A 20,403-nucleotide genomic window follows, 5' to 3' on the forward strand; every position below is an offset into this window, starting at 1 on the left:
AATGATCTATGTTAATATATTTTCCAGATATTGCAACTGCCTATCCAGATAAGAAGTCAATCTTAATGTACGTGACATCACTCTTCCAAGTTCTACCCCAGCATGTCACCATTGAAGCCATCCAGGAAGTGGAAACATTGCCACGGCAATCAAAGGTCACTAGAGAAGAACACATACAATTACGTCATCAACAACGCTTCTCTGAACAGGTGAGTGTCACACTTCATGGCAACTGCACTTGTTTTTCCTGTCAGTGGTCAGCAAAGCACCCATGCTCAGGCTTCTAGCTCCCCAGCTGTTGCTTCTCTTGGGTGAAGACCTGCATCTCTCTCCCTTCTGACCAGGGTATTTCCAGGCTGTACTGTTCTGTGCCTTCACTGTATGTTTCCCAACAAAGGCAGTCTGCCTAAACACACCTGCTTGCTTTCTCTTCAGAGACTGATAACAGCATGACTGCTACAGATATAAGTTACTACTCAGAGTTTTCTAAGCAAGTCCACTTTATTTTAAGGTAAAAAGCATTACAGAGAACATATATTAAAAACAAAAAATGAACCTATATACATGCTAATAAAACTTACCAGACATCACCCCAACTCTAACATGGGATCTGGCATTATGAGTCCTTCAACTCCTCACCATAGGAGAGTCCTTGTGAACTTAAAATTTCTTCACAGCTTTAGCTCAGAACAAGCACCCCCATGACAAGTTTAGTCTACCCTTTTATCTGGAGTTTCCAGAAGCAGTTTGCTAATGTACAAACAGTCTCTCTCTTCAGGGCATATCTTCAAAAGGTTGGGTTTGGAGGGGGAGAATTTGAATTCCCCTCACCTCAAAGTATTTTCTAAGGAAATACACTTGACTCACTTCCTAAAAGGCCTTTGTATTTCCTTGTATCGTCCAGAGATTGCATTTATCTTGTCTTCCTGCTAAAGAAGTTCCATACAATCTCTCAATAGTGTATACACATTTCAGTTTGTAATACCAGAACTGCAAAAATGCTACCCTTAATTCAGTAAGGTCTGTCCAGGATATTACCGGATATTGTTTGTCTGTCTGTCACAGTGAGTTCTTTCACGTTTCTGCTCACAACATGATAGTTTTAAGATATGTTTCAAGAGGGCCAGGGAGAGAGAGAGAGAGAATCTTCAGGCATATCTGTAACTTCAGTGAACAAATTTATCAAATAGAAATGTCTGCATGAACTTTATTTTGTATTGCTTTGCATGCAGTATTGGGCTGTTTTAAAGTAAAAAATCAGCAGATTTTTGCTTTGTATTTCTACTTAATAATATCAGATATATTCTCTTCAAAAGCATGTCATAAATATTTTGGTTTTTGAGAAGGAGCAGAATAAAGGGTAAGGGTGTTGCAAATGTTATTAAATAACAAGTATGGTTGTTTCTTTTTTTAAAAAAAAATGCGGGACCATTCTAACATATCAATAATCTAAACGATGGTCTGTTGAAATAAAAATGCTGTTTATATGAAGTAACATAGACATAAGACATGGAATAACTGTTGTCTATTCTGTTTATTAAATGTGTTTTCATTGGTTGATGTTTAATTTAAACTGACTAGTGTTTGAGCTCAGCTGTGCTCATCTACAGTTTGCCCTTTTAGATCACCAAAGTCACACAGGCACTTTCTCTTGTGCTTGTTACCTCAGTTTTGCTTCTGAATCTGAATCTCTGCTGAAGTGGTTGGAGACTTAGACCTAATTTACTCACTCCATTGAGTTAACTCTGTGTCTTGCTTATGGGAGACTCAGTCCCATTCATGGTAGTTGACCTGATGAATGCTGGCTTCATTTATTCAAGACTTACTACCAGGCTACTTGTTTTCAGCTTTAGCTGGATTATAGAGAAAGATCTTTCACTTAGTACTGGCATTATGCCTGGCAGCTCAAGCAGGAGTCCTTCTGACTTTCGTGATGGGATGTCAGACTAAATGAAAACACCTCCCTACTTTCTGCCTAATTTTGACTGCTGCATGTTAACGCTATCTCTAAGATTAACTGCTGGTGCCCTCTCTTGTTTCCCTTCTTTTGTTCTTGAAAACAATACTTTACTCCTGTACTCTACATGTTTATCAATGTATGTCTGCTTTTTTCCCCTTAATTTCTTCTTCTTAGATCACAGTCAGTGTAGCACAAGGTCACGTGCACACCCCTTCACCACCTCCTAAACCTCGCTTCAAAAGCTATGCGTACACACAAGCTGCTTATGTCATGTCCCCTGACCAAAAAGGGAGGCAGTTCCCTCCACAGGTCTGTCAACATTACTGTTTGTTGTGAAAATTATTCTAATCTGCCTGTGCTTGCTGTGAAATTGTGTGTGTACTTTGCTTTTTCCTATCTCAGTGATCTACCTTTTTCAATTTTGTTAGGTTCTGTCAAGTGGTGCCTTTTTGCTGAACACTTCAATCTGACTGGCAAAAATGTGTCATGCTATTTTTTAAATGTTAAGCAACGTTCAAATACTGACATGCTGTTAGAAATTGTCTTTTTTTTCTGTTGTACTTGGTTTTAGAAATGTTAAAAAGAATTTTTATTTTAAAAGCCAACTCCAATTTAAATGTAAGCGGTATCAGACACACTTGACAGTCAACGTTTTTGAAGGTAGTTTGTTTCTAGAAAAGCAGATATTTTCATTTTTTTTTCTGTGTTCATTAAAGAAAATGTTGCATAATGATTTTCAGTGAGCTCAGGTAGTTGAGGGGAGAGGACAGGGAAAATATTCACTATGAATGTTCTTTACATGACCTGATTTAACTTAGATAATAAAATATTATAGATATACCATAGTTTTAAATATCCCACAAACAGATTCCCTCCAAAGTCAAGATCAGAGACTATGCACCTCCTTGAATTCATTCAGTGCAACTCAGTGCAGTGAGAAAAATAGGTTAGGAATCCTCTTACTAGGTATTTTCAGATTTCTCATTATTACATAGTTCAAATAGTGTAAGAACTGTAGTGTCATGTAGATTGTAATAAAATGTATAATGTGGTATGATTGCCTTGAATTTCTTTTGGGGAAAAAAAACTGCATCTATTTGGCCCAGCATAGCAATTTGAGTTCTGTAGTGGGGGAGTCAGCCATTCTGTGTAAGTTGTAAAAATATATTTGAAAAAAACATTTTTAATTCAACGCCCTGTTTGAGTCTTCTGTTATGGTGTCAGATACTTTGCTGAACAATGACATCATTTTTGGAGCCCATGAAGAAAATCCTTTACAAATTTCCACACACCTTTGCTGAAGACGTAACCTCAATCATGCTACTGTAATGATTAATAAAACAGTTAAAGTGTTTAATGTTGACACAGTTAATTTCTTTTACTGAAATATTAAACTAATACTAAAACAGGATAGAAACGGATGATGTAGCTTGACTTTTCATAATGATAGCCACCATTAGATATTTTTTAACCTTTAGAACAATACAATGGAAGTTATATGTACACAAAATAATGCACAAAAATATCTGAGTAACAAAAGAACCTACTTGCATCATTCAATCCTTGATCCTATGTTCCAGTCCTCAGAAAAGATCAAAAGTTATAAATCTGGGATTTATATCTTCTGTGTGTTCAGCATGATGCTAATTACTTTATTTGGATTCTATTATAGTAGGGACTGTACAAACATTGCTAATTGCTTGTCCCTGTACCCCCAAAGAGCTTACAGTATAATAGCTGAGACATAACAGGTGGATGAGACAAACAGGATGCACCCACCATGCTGATCAGTGCAATTCTTAGCCAGTTAGTAGTAACGATTACAACTTACCACCTGTTTAGCCATTATTAGAGAACAACACTCCTTTGGCAGGTACTCTCACTGATAAAGAAAACAACCAAGTTTCCAGTTAGCTGTTAACCTCTCATCTTTGAATCGACCTGTCAAGGTTTAAGATGAAGAATTTTACTTCCTAATCCAGGAAACAGCCCACAGTGAAAATTGATGCTATGTATGTATGAAGGTGAGATATTTTCATAATCCCACCTGTCTAAGCCAGTTCATTTATTTTTTCTTTCTTGTAAGCAATAAAGGTTACTTCTGGACTCTCACTGGCTCCCCAAATCTTTTCCAAACTGATTGTGATCATAATTTTCAGAATGAAGAAGATAAAGTCTCTAGATTCATTGCTACCATGATGAGCTTCTGATCAAAGCCAGTTCTGTTGAAGAGTCTGTGATAGGCACATCAGTGTTAATCCAACTTCTCTTTTTCCATACTACTTTCTTAAATTCCCATCTGGTAAATTTCAGAATAAGATATCTCACTTTGTAGTTTACCCCTAGGAAAACTCAAGAGTCTCTTTCACTTGATCTACCAGTTTCAAAGACCTTCCCAGGTGACTGGCTGGCAAGGTCTTCATCTCCTAGAGATGATGGTTTTCTGTGTTGATACACAGGCAATCATTCCTCTCAGACTTCTGCCATCTTTCATCTTTATAGAACTATAATTACAAGCTCCTGAGTCTACGTTTCACACTAAGAGACTCAAAGGAGAGATATCTTTCATTAAGATAGTGACTATCCAAGAAGAATCTTCCGCAGCACTCTGCTGAAACTGCATCTGATCTAAATTACCTCAGATGCTAGTGTCTTCATTTGGGGTGTTTGGTGGAGTTCTGATTTAGGGGAAATGGTCCGGTAAGATATCTAGTCAAAGCGTGAAGGTGAACTACTTGGAACTCAAAACAGTTGCAAATGCAATAAGAACACTTTCCAAATACTTTGAAACATCTTTCTTTAATTCTGTTGTAAAGCCACTACAGGATGACTGTTGCATATGTCAGCTGCCAAAGGGGGCAAAATATGATCAGAAATAATAAACTTCTGTATTGACCAGAAAGAAGAAAGTTTGTACCCAAAGCACTTTACCTCAGAATATGGAATGTGTCTCTCCCGCCTGATGAGCAGACTATGCAAGACCTGCACCCCATTCCCATTATCAATTATCTTCCTCAGAAGCCCCTCCACTCACTACCATCACAGAAGTCAATCACTGGCAACAAACACTGGTGAGTGCAGAGTCTATTTGTCTTTCCCCTCAGCCCAAACAGACTTGACAACAGTCATACTATGTCACACAGCCGACCTTTTCCAACCTTCCTCTCCTCCAACCATGTGTTCCAGGAACAGCCAAGATATCTGTGGCCACTGGTCTTTGGAAGCCCCTAGAGTTGTGTGGCCCCCACCACAGCAGCAATCAGCCTTCTCATATTGGCCACAGACAGCAATATTGGACTTCCTGCTATTTGGACTCGTGCCCACATCTGTCACTATGGCACTGTCCCCTGGCTGCCTTACCTCACCTCCCATAATCTGTCACAACTCTTTTCCATCTTTGTCTCTTCCCTTTTGGCCCTTTCCAACCTCTGTTCACTTTTACCTGTCCTTTCCACCCCACTGGCTTGGTCCTCTGATCATTTATTCTCCACACTACTTCTCCTGTTAACCCCATCCCATCCTCTTTAATGTCTTCATTCCTTTCTGGCTGCAAATCTACCCCACAAATCTCAGGGTATAAATTCACTATCAGCTTCCAAATACTTTATCGTTGAATTACTTATAGCAGGATTAAGAAAGGCCTAATTGCAAATTGTTTATATGTGCAAGTTTTACATCTCAGTTACCGCTCAGCCAGTACAGACTGCTTACCTGCCTTCCTCTGCAGCTGCATATTTTCTATTCCCTGAAGGTAGTCTCATTAGTGAAGCTGTCTATGTGGCTTCCCTTAGAAAAATGGGACCTTCAACCTAGTTCTCAGAACTTTGTAAAAGATACTTTTTGAATCCCTCTCAAGTTTCTTTGTTTAATCTCTGTCAAAGTCTGCCTTCTTGTTGCATCACTTTAGCTCACTGAATATCAGAACAAGGAACATTTTCCATCATATAACTTACCCTTCATTTTTTTCCAAGCATACTTGTTCTCAGACCAGTTCTAATTTTGTATACAGGCATAACTACTTTCCACCTGATTCAGAATAATACTGGCTTAATTTTGCCAAAAACATCCTATGTAAACCTGCGGGGCCTTAAGATATTGTCTTTACAGGACTCAACTGTAGAGAGATTTCAATTTTTAGAACTCAGAAGATCCTTCATGAGGGGCAATCATTTTTCTTTGGAAAAGCTTCATTTAGGAAAAAAAAAACTTGGCTTTATATTTATTAAAAGAAGATGGTGTGGGAGCACACAATTTTCAAACATAACTTTAAATAGGATGTCCAACATCTACATTTTGTGTTTAGATTAGTATTTGTGTATATAAATATGGCTTTGGCAATCTTATTTGAAAATAGAGCTGCCAAAACTTTTGAATTTCTAGTTTATGGAAAATTTAAAAATTTTCTGTGAACCAGAATTTCTGTAAAATTTTTGTCTCGGAAAAATTGACTCATGTTCTTTCTGAAACAAAATATACTCCCTGGTATGCTGGAAGATGCTGACTGAAATTGATATGATTCTTCTCAATTTCACCACTGCTAATCAGTGATGAACAGCAGTGAAACTGACAAGAATCATGTCAATTTCAGTCAGCAGCTTCCAGGGTTTGTGGCTTTGGGGTAGCCCTGTCCCTGGGTTGAGGATCCTAGGATTTCCAGACTTCGGGGTTAGCTGGCTCCTCAGGCTGCCCAACTCTTGGCAACTGACGGCCCAGGCTGCAGGAGTCAGATACCCCTCGGAGACAGCTGGCCCAGGAGTCTGGAGCCCACTTCAGTCTGCATGGTGGGGCTGCCCCAGTATTGCAGAGCCAGGAAGACTCTGTTTCTCAGACCTAGGGCAGTCTGTATGACAAGAATGTCCCAGAGCCATGGACCCTGGAAGCTCCAGTGTCCCCAGCAGCGTTCCAGATGAACTAGCAGGAAAGCAGGCAGGATCTATCAGCACGTTGCCTTTAGTTCATCAAAAGTTTATCAAACTTAATATGTTTAATGTTCGATGAATCATCATTTTCCAATGAAAACACTGTTTTGTACAAAAATTCCTGACTAGCTCTGTTTGAAAGTCCAAATGTGAGATGTGGCTAGTCTGTTAAAAATATCCATGTTTCAAAATTGGACCCGACACATCATACCCATAGTGTCATAGATTCTTGTTCTTTTGCCAAGGGGTAGGGTTACTTTTGCAGTACCTTTGTATCTTAAGTAAATTGCAGCATTTGAATGCTGGATTATTTTTACCAGTCTATGACTGACAAGCTTCAGTAGGTTTGAATTAAAGTAATTTGAGTTGTATAATTAAGCATTAATAGCCAAGAAGAAGGACATTTCCTGGTATTTAATGACTTGCGAGAGGAATTGAGAACTGTAGCTTTACCTCAGGCCCTCAACCTCATCATTCATTAACTGTCAGGAAATTTCTGACCTTGAGGTCATTAGTGCTATTTTACAAATGAGATTAAATATTTCTTCTCAAGTTCTTGTGCTCCCACTGACATGAATTTTCTTGTATACAGTATTGGACTTTTCCTAGCAGATAGTAAGTACAATAACTAGCTCAGAAAACAAAACTTCATTTTGAATGTTATTTAAGATTTATAATACTTAAACTGAATTTACTTAGCTAGGACACATTATTATTAAGAGAATGATGGCTAGCGTTTTGGAATCTTGTCATAGCAAGAATTTCCACAGTACTTTACCCTCTGCCACCAAATTTATTTAATCTTCCTTGACAGAGATTGCTTCTCACAGACCTTCACTCCATGCCCCTTTAGCACTCGTATACACAAGAGACACCAGGGTACCGAGCAGTAGTGCAAACTCAATGGCTTTTCAGTGAATTAAGAGAAGAATTGTCCTTGCTTTGAGGCTGTGATCCAAATACCCTCCTGTTTACTCTGTGGCAATGTGTCCCTCAGAGATGTCCTCTTAAATCACAGTAAGGCAAGCAGGATTAGAATTATAACATTATTTTTTTAATAATATTTCCAAGGCCAAGCATACAATAAATGAACCATGAAATAAAAGTGACTTTAGTGATGGAAAACGGCATTGCAAAAAGCTAACTAGTGTTCAGTTATTGCTAGCCAAAAGCTGAGCTATGCAGGAAAAAGTAGAGAGACTCCTTAAAACAAGCTGTAATGGACCAGAATCTTTGGGATTTTACAAGAAATTGGATTAATCAAAACAATGTAGTTTAGCTTTCCCTTCAGGTGTGTATGTGTGCTTTAGTACCATTGCTGGATGCAGGAGTTTAATTCCATACACTAACCTCATACAGCTTTGCACTTGACCTTACTGAATTCTGAGATACAGTTGTGACTTTTTTCAATTTAATAACATCCATACTATCAGAACTTCCAGTATGTAAAAATATAGAAATGAAATACAATCAAGGAATACACAGTAAAGGCCTTGATCCTACCAATGGATCTTCATGGATGGGCATTTAACATCAATGTGGATCCCTTTCCGGGACTCGGGCCTAAATCTGTAAAGCTTTGTGTCATTTCAAAGGCTTCTTCTTCCCTTTCCCCTTGCCAGCCTTCACATTACACTCCTCAATTTCTCCTCTAATATCTGTCTCTCGGTGTCCCTTACTGCATCCTTCCTCTTTATTGCCTCTAAGTTTTTGTATGGAATTGCCAGCAAACTGAAAAATCCATTATTCACCCAGCTCAAACACAGTCACTCAGCATTATCTCAGCCACTCGGTCGGATCCACAATGGGATCAACAAACCCTCTAAATGTCTGCTTGACTATTCTAAATGAATGATAATGGACAACCTATCTTTGTCAAGCACCAGAAGGAAATCCGCAACTGTCAAGATAAGGCCTAAAGCCCAACTGCCAGGGATCAAATAAGAGAGACAAGGTGGGTGAGATCATATATTTTATTGGTCCAATGAAAGATATGACCTCCCGCACCTTGTGTCTCTAATATCTTGGGACCTGAATGGCTACAACAACTGCATAGAACACGGGATTAAATAAATCAGATGAGACTAAGTAATGTTTAAACACCCCCACTTGAGTGCAAATAGCCCACATGCTGAACTGTTCTTCTTTGGAATATTTAAAGCTTGACAAACTTTCTCCTACTGTCAAATTAAATGTCCGTTCCCATAAGAAATACAAGTATAAAAAAACAAATTATAAAAGTCATACCTTGTCACAGTGCTGTTCATATTTTCCACTTATCCTGCTGCTATGATTTTTGTGTGAAAGAAACTAGATACTATTTATTTTTTGCTAGATTTGTTCTGCCAAATTGTAGGCAATTCTCAAATACTTTTGCAATGCAAAGCTTTAAAACACAGTAATGTTTTGGTTCTGGATATTCTGTTCTGAGGATCAAATTCCTGCTGACCTTGTTCAACTTTCTTATGTGTCTTTGGCAATATTTTTGATGTTTTTTCTTGAGATTTTGGTAAAGTGCTACTGTATACCCTGGCGCATCATATTAGAGTTGTCTGCATATAATTTATTATTTAAAATACAGCTGAAGATTTTCAAGTGACTTGGTTAAAAGCGATGCTGGAATGAGGAACATGATATGGCTCTTGTCAAGGACCAGACCAAGTTATTATACTGGTTCATAATGAGAGTAATACATATCATTCATAAATTGCAGAAAAGCTCTGAGTCAAATATTCTGTTTTCTTCTATCATACATCAACTCATAATCTAATGAGGAAATTACCGTATTATTATACTAATAGATGGTTGGCTGTATCACAGAATGCATAAAATGATTTGTACTTTCTTAACTTGATAGTGATTGATGTCTTAACATTTACCTATTTGAACTTTAGAGATGGAAAAATGTGTAGTTCATTTCCCCTACTTCCAATGAAATATTTTTCCCATACATGCTATCGATAGTCAGTTTTTGTTTTTGATTTCTCATAGAGTTAATTAACATGACGTGTTTGCAGCCTTAGTATGATGATTTCAAGTTTAGTCTTCTAAAATATATTTCAGAATAAATAAATAAAATTAACTATAATTTAAAAGTTAAACAATAATAAAAGAATGAATAAAATACATTCTGTAATTGGTTAGCCACAAGTTCTTCCTTTGCTGAGAGTAAAAACGGCCCATTGTAAAGTATAGCTCTGGTGAGTATGAGCAAACATATTCAACACTAAAGGTGAGAGAGGTTCCAGGGAGAGAGAGAATGTTGATACTTCAAACATTTCTTGCTTCTATTTGTTTTCCCTCCCTCGCGTTATACTGACAGTGGGAACTGCAAGCCTATATCTCAGTGTTCATTAATTTGAAATACTGTAGATTCCAGATGTAAATTAACAGCAAAAGAATGCATAAAAGAGTAAAACTAAATCAATAAAATACAGTATTAAAGCTACTTATGTACAGATGTCTCTCCGAAAGGTAAGCTTGGTGACCTATTGTAAATGGGTGTGGTATGCCAGAAGCTGAATGTCGAAACCAAATGAGGAAGATACACACTTTATTTTATTGTACAAGGAAGCATTTTACAGACTAACTACAGTAGCAGAATTACTTGATTATGCCTGTATTCAAAATGTCCAGTCAAATAAATCAAAATAAGTACTTTTTTAGACTTTCAGAATTGAAACTATAAAGAGGAATTGCTTATGACAATATGTGTGTTGGGCGGGGGAGTTGCATTAAGTTTACTAGACAGAATGCTAATTCAAAAATATACTACTGAGTTGAGCCTTTTATTCTTCGTTATGATACATGTTCCCTGACAAATTAAGATGGGTTCTCCTTTGCTACATGTCACAAAGGACTTAAAGACTAGCTTGAATCCATTACCATCAAGTATCCCTCCTTTTCACTTTTATGCAACTATAAAAACAAAAATGGGACTTAAGCAAGCAGTTCACTTGCAAGAATGGTCCAACAGCAATGATATTTCATGTTCAACCCAACTTGGCAGTAGATCTTATCCTTTTCTCCATCCCTTATAAAGTAAGAGACCCAAACCAGTACCTAAATCTAGACTTCCTGCATTGATAGAATCATAGAAGGGAGGGGACCACAAGAGGTCATCTAGTTCAGACCCCTGTATAGAGACAGAACCAAGTAAACCTAGACCATCCCTGACAGGTATTTGCCTAACCTGTTCTTAAAAACAATGGATGGGGATTCCACAACCTCCCTTGAAGCATATTCCAGAGCCTACCTACCTTATAGTTAGAATTTTTTTCCTAATATCTAATCTAAATCTCCCTTGCTGCACATTTAGACCCATTAGTTCTTGTCCTACCTACAGTAGACATGAAGAAGAATTTCACTGTCCTCTTTATAATGACCCTTAACATATTTAAACTGTTATTAGGTCCCCGCTCAGTTGTCTTTTCTCAAGACTAAACATACTCAGTTATTTTACCCTTTCTTAATTTTTCACAATAGGTCAGGTTTTCTAAACCTTTTATCAGTTTTGTTGCTATCCTTTGGACTCTCTCCAATTTGTCCATATCTTTCTTAAAGTATGATACCTAAAACTGGACACCATACTCCAGCTGAGGCCTTTCCAGTGCTGAGTAGTGAAGGACAACTACCTCCCATGTCTTACATACACCCTAGAATGATATTAGCTTTTTTTGCAATTGCATCACATGATTGACTCATATTCAGTTTGTGGTTCACTATAATCCCTAGATCCTTTTCAGCAGTACTACCATTTACCCAGTTATTCCCTATTTTGTAGCTGTGCATTTGATTTGTCCTGCATAAGTATAGTACTTTGCCCTTGTCTTTATTGAATATCATCATGTTGATTTCAAACCAATTCTCAATATGTTAGGGTCATCTTGAATTCTAATCCTGTCTCCAGAGTGGTTACAACCACTCCCAGCTCAGTGTCATCTGCAGATGATAATATCCTGTATATAGTCTCTATAATTTCTTTTGTCTCATAGCCTTCTGTGGTAAACTTTTCAGCTATTTCCAACACCTATTTTTTTTCTTCTGTTATTTTCAGTTGACTCCTGTACCCCAATAGACAAACTAACAATAAAGCAGAACTTTTCAGTTATAAGGTGCTTGTAACATAATATTCTTGTCTATTTTCTCCACATATGTTTCCACAGATGAAAACATTAGAATTTTTCCAAATGGTTTAATCTAAGAGGCATGTTGAACCAGTGAATTAGTCTGGATAGTTTCTGTGATTTAATTACAGAATTTGAAATCGAACTGTGGGTTCTTCAAATCTTCCATATATATTTTACCATATGATGGTAGATTTGTGCTCATTTTGTTACATACTTTTTTTGGGGAAAAGGTCTTTATTAAAAGTTGAATATTTTTTACACACTAGGCTCATCTCTGGACATTTATCTGAGCTAGTAGAAGTAAATGTCAAATCTCACCCACGCTTGTCTGCTCTCTCTTTATTTATTTATTCCCAAATGCTAGGATGAAAAAGCAATTTCCTTATCTGCAATGTTATCAATTAGTTTATCCAGACTTTAGCTATAAAAACAAAACAAAAACCAGTAATGTTGAGAAGGTCCATTTGGCTGCTAAACGCAAAAGAATTTGGCTTATATTGGACACATTACTTGCTGTAAGATTTTATATTGCATTAGCTTGATCAGTGAAGTAAGTTTAACTTGGCACTATATTCTGTGTAGTGCCAACTTTTAGCTGAGTGAATTAATTGCACTTTTCATTTAGATGAGGTGTAAGCAAATGGAGTGTTGGGCGCAATACCAATGTTACATATCTTCAGTTTGTGAGTTGGATACAATGAAGAGTGCAGTCATTTGCTGCTGTTTATAAGTCTACCTCTCTGTTCCTCTTCATAATTCAAATCTATCTATGTATCTAGGGAGACAGCATCCTATGTGGGGCAGCATTGTTGCCTCGTGAATAGAGCACTGGATTGGGAGTCAGGAGACCTGGGTTCTACTCCTTGTCACAGTTTCAGGGTAACTGCTTCTGTATCTCTCCTCCCACACCCTCTTGTGGTCACTCCAGGAGTGTCCAGTCACATCTCTGGTCTCCAGTCATCACATTAGTTTCTGAGTGGACGGTTTTAAGGTTGCACAGCCCCCTGCCTTACTCTGTGATATCCCCAGCAGGCTGACTGTCTAAAGGCCAGCACCTGTGCTTTTCTTTCTCTCTGAGGGCTATGAACAGTGTATTGCCAGCAGTTTCAAGATGCCACCCAGCTCCTTCGAAGCAAGCACATCTATTCTTAAGTGTTATAGCAAAAACCTGTAAAAATAATAAATGTTCCCATACACATGCTAAAAGCTTACCAGAGGTCACCATTAGTCTTATGGGGCCCTAGTAGGGCAAAGTTTTTCCAATCCTTCTGCAAGGTTGAGGCCCTGTCCATTTGCTAGATCAAAAAAGAAGGCCCTGAATCAATTTAAACCCAGACTTTTTAATATCAACCCCTCCCCCCCCCTTTTTTTTTTGTCTATTGGTCTCTGGAAAACCCAGATGGAGCCAATACATGCAAATCACTCTAGGGAGTGGTACTTCTCTGGAGTTGGTTTACAACCTAAGTGATTCACCTTTATCACTGCCCACTCTTCTTGATTCCTGGGGGAGCTGTGATAATGCTTCCCCATGGAGCCGCATACAATCCCTGGCCCACAGCCGCACACAGACTTAATAGAACATGGTCCTGTGATGCTTCTTGGAAAACCCAGGTCTGAGAGTCATCTTGTTGTCACCTGCCTGCAGCACTAGGGAGTCTTGCCTGTGCCAGCTGGGTGTTAGCTCCCTAGCACCACCACCAGCCTTTCAGCCACTCAAGCACCCGTCTGGCTATACCAGACCTGCCTTTACCCTGTAGGTTGACAATAGAGGCACCTACCCCCAGTCTCTTCAAAGTGCCCCCCTGTGGTCTCCAGCTCCTGATCAATGGATACTTACTGAAGTTCCAGATTCTGTGTTCATGAAGCACCTGCTCTCATTAAGGTACCTCCTCAGTGAATGGATCTCCAACCTGTAATACATTGAATCAGTCTTTTGTCTTTATTCACAGCCAGACGATCCCCTTGCTGTCCTATCATTCACTTTTCACTTCCAGCTGCTTATGGTGTGTATAGTCAGTCTTTGGTTTTCCATTGACTTTCCTGGGTTGGTGCAAATGGGGAACAATGCTGCAATACATTACATAACCAGGGAGGGGGACAACTCCCTCCCATTTGAATGGGCCATCACTGGGACATGTTATTCCCTGGTGACTCACTTTCACTCCAAAGGCATAAATTTCAGCATAGTTACGTTATTCCTTAAATATTACCCGAATACACATCTCACAAGGATCAGTAATTTGCTAGCCTTCATAGTTAAATATCATAAAAGTGGCATGTTAGGTGCAGTGAGTTTGGCAGGTCTCAGCCAGGAGTGGCTTGTAAAAAATGCTGAACCTTTTTTTGCCAGTTAGCAACAATGGTTTTGTCACAGGTCCCCAAAGATACTGCATGTGGTTGCAATATCTGTCGCATGTCTCTCTCGCTATTCAGACATGTATATGTTGTGCCCTTGTATCTGATGCTGATGTAACACTATTGTATCTTCTTAACTATAACTACATACAATTTAAATAGTTTGGGTTTTTTATTAGATGTTGGCTCCAAAAATTGATGCATACTGTGCAGCATTTCAATCACCTGCACCACAGGTATAGCCATAATTGAGAGGAATACATCTATTTCATAGATTCATAGATTCTAGGACTGGAAGGGACCTCGAGAGGTCATTGAGTCCAGTCCCCTGACCACATGGCAGGACCAAATACTGTCTAGACCATCCCTGTTAGACATTTATCTAACCTACTCTTAAATATCTCCAGAGATGGAGATTCCACAACCTCTCTAGGCAATTTATTCCAGTGTTTAACCACCCTGACAGTTAGGAACTTTTTCCTAATGTCCAACCTAGACCTCCCTTGCTGCAGTTTAAGCCCATTGCTTCTTGCTCTATCCTTAGAGGCTAAGGTGAACACGTTTTCTCCCTCCTCCTTATGACACCCTTTTAGATACCCGAAAACTGCTATCATGTCCCCTCTCAGTCTTCTCTTTTCCAAACTAAACAAACCCAATTCCTTCAGCCTTCCTTCATAGGTCATGTTCTCAAGACCTTTAATCATTCTTGTTGCTCTTCTCTGGACCCTTTCCAATTTCTCCACATCTTTCTTGAAATGCGATGCCCAGAACTGGACACAATACTCCAGCTGAGGCCTAACCAGAGCAGAGTAGAGCGGAAGAATGACTTCTCGTGTCTTGTTCACAACACACCTGTTAATACATCCCAGAATCATGTTTGCTTTTTTTGCAACAGCATCACACTGTTGACACATATTTAGCTTGCGGTCCACTATAACCCCTAGATCCCTTTCTGCCGTACTCCTTCCTAGACAGTCTCTTCCCATTCTGTATGTGTGAAACTGATTTTTTCTTCCTAAGTGGAGCACTTTGCATTTGTCTTTGTTAAACTTCATTCTGTTTACCTCAGACCATTTCTCCAATTTGTCCAGATCATTTTGAATTATGACCCTGTCCTCCAAAGCAGTTGCAATCCCTCCTTTCAAATTTTTTTTTTTTTTTTTTTTTTTTGGCACTAGTTGTGACAATGCTATGCCTTTCACAGCAGCAGTTGTACAACTCATCCAGCCCTTTTTATAGGTAAATCTAAACTATTTTAAAATTACTTGCAAGTGCAATGCAAATGCATCTGAAGTTGGGATGTAATGCTGGGATATTCAAATGAGGCTCATAAGGTTAGGTGCCAAACTTTCATTGAACGGCAATGAGTGTTGGGTCCCTAAATGCAATGGGCCGCTTTGAAAATCTCAGTATAAATCATTATCGGGTGAAAGGAAGCTACCAAGTTTTCTTCTCTGTTTTAAACTTGTAAAACAACTGAATCAGAGTCCATTGAGTTATGGACTGAGGTTTGTAAGAAATATATGAGAGTCCTGGGGTATCTGCTCACTCAGTAAGTAATCAGGATTTGTGACAGTCAGTTTGCTCTGCATATTTACAGACAGTACTGACCTTTGAAAGGTCAGACTGCTTAACTGTACTGATAGTCAAAGTGCCAGGGTTTTGTCAGTTGATTTGATGAAATGCAGACCATATACTGTACTCTCTCTCATTCAGCAGACTTTCTGGGATATATTTTCATGGTATCTTTACTGTTATCAATTACTACATCTTGACTAGAGATGAATCTGAACTGCAAAATTCACATCTGGTGGTAAATATCGAATACTCCCTCATCCCAAACTTTGGAGGCATTTGTATCTGAGGTATGGGATTGTGTGTGGGGGTTTAACTGTCCTGAGAAATTATACTTTACTCTCAATCATGTTAAGTTCTTATCTGAGTTAGATGCAATAATGCTATATCATATATCAAAATGGACATATATCAAAAACTCATCTGAACCTCTTGGCTTGAAATGTCACAAAAGTAGGTGAGATATGAAGTAGTTCAGGTTTTCAGCTATGCTGGAAAGACCACAAGAACATTATTTTCTCTTCCTGTTCTGGAAATACACAGTCCCATGAAAGTATGTGGGTGTGAGTGGGAAGGAAGTTAATCAGACGTATTTGAAGCTAAAACAAGATTTGGGTTGAGTTTGAATTATGTGTAAAGCCTTTGGATGGCTCTTTTTCCAACCGTCTGTGACAGAGCGCTAGCTGTAGCACCTTGTTCACTTGGCTAATTGCATAGCAGAGAAGATTACAGGCTTTATTGGAGACAATTAACCTGTTAAGGTGAGAGTGTTGACTGGGCTAGGAGATAATTAACTTAACAAGGGAAAATATATAATTGGCAGGAATAGGAAGTGAGGAGATAGCTCAGAGCCTGACCTGGGTGTTGTAGAGAAAGTTGGGTAGAAGGCTCCTCCTGACACATGCCTGCACTATGCTCTGTGATGTTGGGAATCTAAAGATTAAAAATCCACATACAGAAAAGTAATGGCCTGTGTGTATATTGTGAGTAAGAGACCATCCAAATGGGCCAGGCAACATAGCCCACCAGGTAGCTAAGGCAGCGCCTTATGATTCCTAATCGAGAACTAATCGAGGTAAGTTTGTGAAAGTATGTATACGTGTATGCTTTTGTACAAAGGATAATATAGTAAAGTGTACAAAACTCTGTGGTGTTTGGTAATTATCACACTTAGTATGGTAAGTGCTTGTTTGCTAGGAATCAGCCTAAATGTCTCAGGAAAATAATCTATACAAATATTTTCTTCATAAAATAATTTCTTAAAATGTAAAATGAAATGGGTTGGCCTGATGGTCAAGCAGAAGGATGCACATGCTGCCATGTGGGAGATCAGAGCCTGGGGCTCACATTTTCAGGCCAGCAATATGGAGGGAAATACTTCGTGTCATGCCCAAGTGACTCCTCTCCACTCCAAAGTTTGGGCAACCATGACTTGCTTGAAAAGAGAGCCATTAAAATGTATGGAATGTAGGGATCGGTTAGGTGAGGCAATCAGAAGGATCAAGTGAGAGAATCAAGGATCAATTTCCCTGAAATTATACCTGAAAAATAACGCAAGTGCAATGAAAATTGGGAAATGACAAAAAAAAAAAAATACAGAATATACCCACTATATTTCTCTTTAAGAAATGAAGACCTTATGGAACACAGGAAAAAATAATTCTACAGAAGATTGTGACACTATGATTACCTTATTGCATATTCTTACATGTATGTTTTGATATAGAGTATTTTAGAATAGCAATAGACATTGTGGCCACTGTATTCAGAAGAGACTTGAAAGTTTGGATGCCTCAGTTTTTGGTGCTCAACTTGAGACAGTGTCAAGAGGCCTGATTTGTTTAGAGGATGGGTGCTTAGCACATTGATTGGTTACCTCAGCTTGTTTTATAGCAAATTAAATGACCTTTGGGTGATGTGATGAGGCATCCAGTTCCACCTATCCTGATGAATGTATCTCCAATCAGAAATTATTTTAAATGATGAATATTGCTTCATAGTTTAGTTTTAACTCTGTTTGTAAACTTAGATTTTTAGCACTTTTAGCAGCATTGGATCGGTGGGGACAAAAGACTAAAACATTCTTATAAACTAGTTTCTAGAATGTGATGTTTTGCAAATCACTTGCAAAAATTACCATAATAAGCTTCTATTGTTTGTGAAAAACTTCCACATTCTTCAGATCTCACTTTCCAAAAGAATTAAATAAATTTGTAAACTCAGGGGTGATATGCAGATCTGTCATTAATATAAATGGAATTTACATATGTAGATGGAGGGGAGTCTAGCCATATTGTTAGAACAGAAAACTGAAAATAGCTGAGTATTTGCTGTGTGAATTTCTTGGTTAGTGAATATTTTTGTAGTGGGAATCTTTGTGTTTTATTTTAATCTTTAGTTTCCTATCTCAGTCTCTGACTTGTTTCCTCCCTTTTTCTATTTCGTAACTTAGTTGACATGACAAGTTTTGCAGAAGTTGATACGTGATCTATGTCTACGACAGTTTACACAGTAGTAATAGACTTTTATACCGATGGTCCATTTTGTATTGCTGTTCATCTCTGTTTCAGTGAAAGCTATCTACATATTGTGATGTTATTTCTGCAGTCTCTGTCTCTCACGTTTTTCATCCTAAGTTTTACAGAGTTTTCTTCCTTTTTTAACAGAAAGTCCATTGCTATGCCTGATACCAAGTATCTTTCTTTTGTATTTTGTATTTTGTATTTTGTTCAGTGAAGTAGAAAGCATCTCTCATTTTAAATGTCTATTCTGTGACAATGATCAGGAAGCCAGTCTACCTTTGGTTTCCAGTATGTTTTGTGTCTCCAGTTTGTATTCTGGTGATATGCTGCTAATACTTTGATGAGGGGATCCCACAAAAATATTCCCTTGTCTGTCATAAACCATATGTACAATACAAGTGGAATAGGGGGATGTTTGCAGACAGCAGGGGTGAGGCACTGGGGAAGCTATTAATTTGTTCTCCCCATTTAAAACAAAATATAAATCTAAGGAAGGAGGCAGCACTACTGGACAAATGGAATTGTATATGATGAGAATGTTGGTACTTTAGGAAATATACAGAGCTACAGTAATCTAACACGATAGACAGGTTGTGTCAGTTGACACACGTTTGAAGTACGTGTGTGTGTGTATGTGTGTGTGTGTGTGGAGGGAGAAGGGACAGATTGGAGGGGGTCAAGATGACTTCTATGTGGCTCTGCGTGAATCCTTTCCTAGCAATGTTTAACACTTGACACTTGGTGCATTCTGGCTTTCTGTTCCAAAGGTAACAAAAAAACAAAACACAAAAAAACAAAAAAAAACCCCTCTTCTTCAGAAATATATTTTATTATCCCAGGGATGAGTCCCTAATGACAGGGATGATTTAGTAGTATCCAGAGAGTGAGTGAACTAAATTCAGTACAATCACCCTAATGCTCCATTCAGTTTGGTGCAGAATTTTAAGAAGTGGTTCTCTCAAGCCACCAAGTGTCCCCTCCAGCACATTACTGGTATAAATCACTAATGCTGTGTATGATGAGTGTCTTTCTGTCTTTTGCCCGTTAGATTGTAGTAAGGTAATTTGTCAGTGTGGTCCATCTGCGAAAGTAAAAGCATGTTAGCAAACTAGGTTTTTTTCATAGTTTTGGAACTGCTCTTTTCAGTAGTTCAATTCTCAGTTTTCATAGGGTTTGTCCTAGAGTCTTAGACACTTCACTTTTTTTTAAAGAGTTTGTGTAATGATTTTGAATGTTAGAGTTGTTGAGACTTGAAAATGCTACTGTAGAATTAGAGTATGCATTTATCACAATTTTTGTTTCAGGTCCTTTAGAGATTTGAATAGAGGGGGAATGTAAGTTGCTCTGACATGGAACAAGAAACTGACTTATTTTGTTTTGATTATCAGCAGAAATGGTCTTCTGTTGTAGAACTACTGTTGGCATACTTCTTGTGTAAACATTATCTTTCCATTCCGTACAGCCTGTAGTGATGAAAGCTTTCATATCCATAACGTTATATGCATTGAATTGCATTATTGAATAATTCTAGCATTGGGTTTATACATCCAAAGGTTGGGGGAGATGAACATTTTCAATATTAATGTTTATTGGTTCAGTCAGTTAGGATTTCTAATGATGCCAAAAGAATGAAATAGTGACATTTTCACACAATGGAATTTCTATACAGAGAACATGCAAGTGAATATTGGCTTTGTTTGTTTGAGAGCTATGGCTAGTTTAAAATGCAATTATACTTTACCTTCATTATAACATGATCGAAAGAAGGTTTATGCTGAAAGATTAGTGTTATAAAAAATGTAATTAGGGATTTTCTCTGGGATAGGTCAAATTACTAAAGCCCGTGGCATTCAGCTAGTTCAGAGTGCCTTTCAGGGAAAATAAAATAGATTTAGAACACCTAACAGTGTCTCAGGAAGAGAATTTAAACTGATTTGTTGAAT

General features: G+C 38.1%; 1 protein-coding gene across 9 annotated transcripts in view; it reads left to right on the top strand.

The window, feature by feature from the left end:
• The window catches only part of DMD (dystrophin), a 2,004,766-nt gene that overhangs the window by 668,402 nt on the left and 1,315,961 nt on the right, over nt 1-20,403 (top strand). For 8 of the 9 annotated variants that reach the window (XM_054005916.1, XM_054005912.1, XM_054005914.1 and 5 more), the window contains exons 8-9: nt 28-209; nt 2,135-2,269. In XM_054005916.1, coding sequence (XP_053861891.1) covers nt 28-209; nt 2,135-2,269 — 317 coding nt within the window. The remainder of the gene's footprint in view (nt 1-27; nt 210-2,134; nt 2,270-20,403) is intronic. The other variant, XM_054005917.1, reaches the window with a different exon arrangement.

The sequence above is a fragment of the Malaclemys terrapin genome, chromosome 1 (genome assembly GCF_027887155.1).
Source record: "Malaclemys terrapin pileata isolate rMalTer1 chromosome 1, rMalTer1.hap1, whole genome shotgun sequence".
In the NCBI taxonomy this organism is placed as follows: Eukaryota; Metazoa; Chordata; order Testudines; family Emydidae; genus Malaclemys; species Malaclemys terrapin.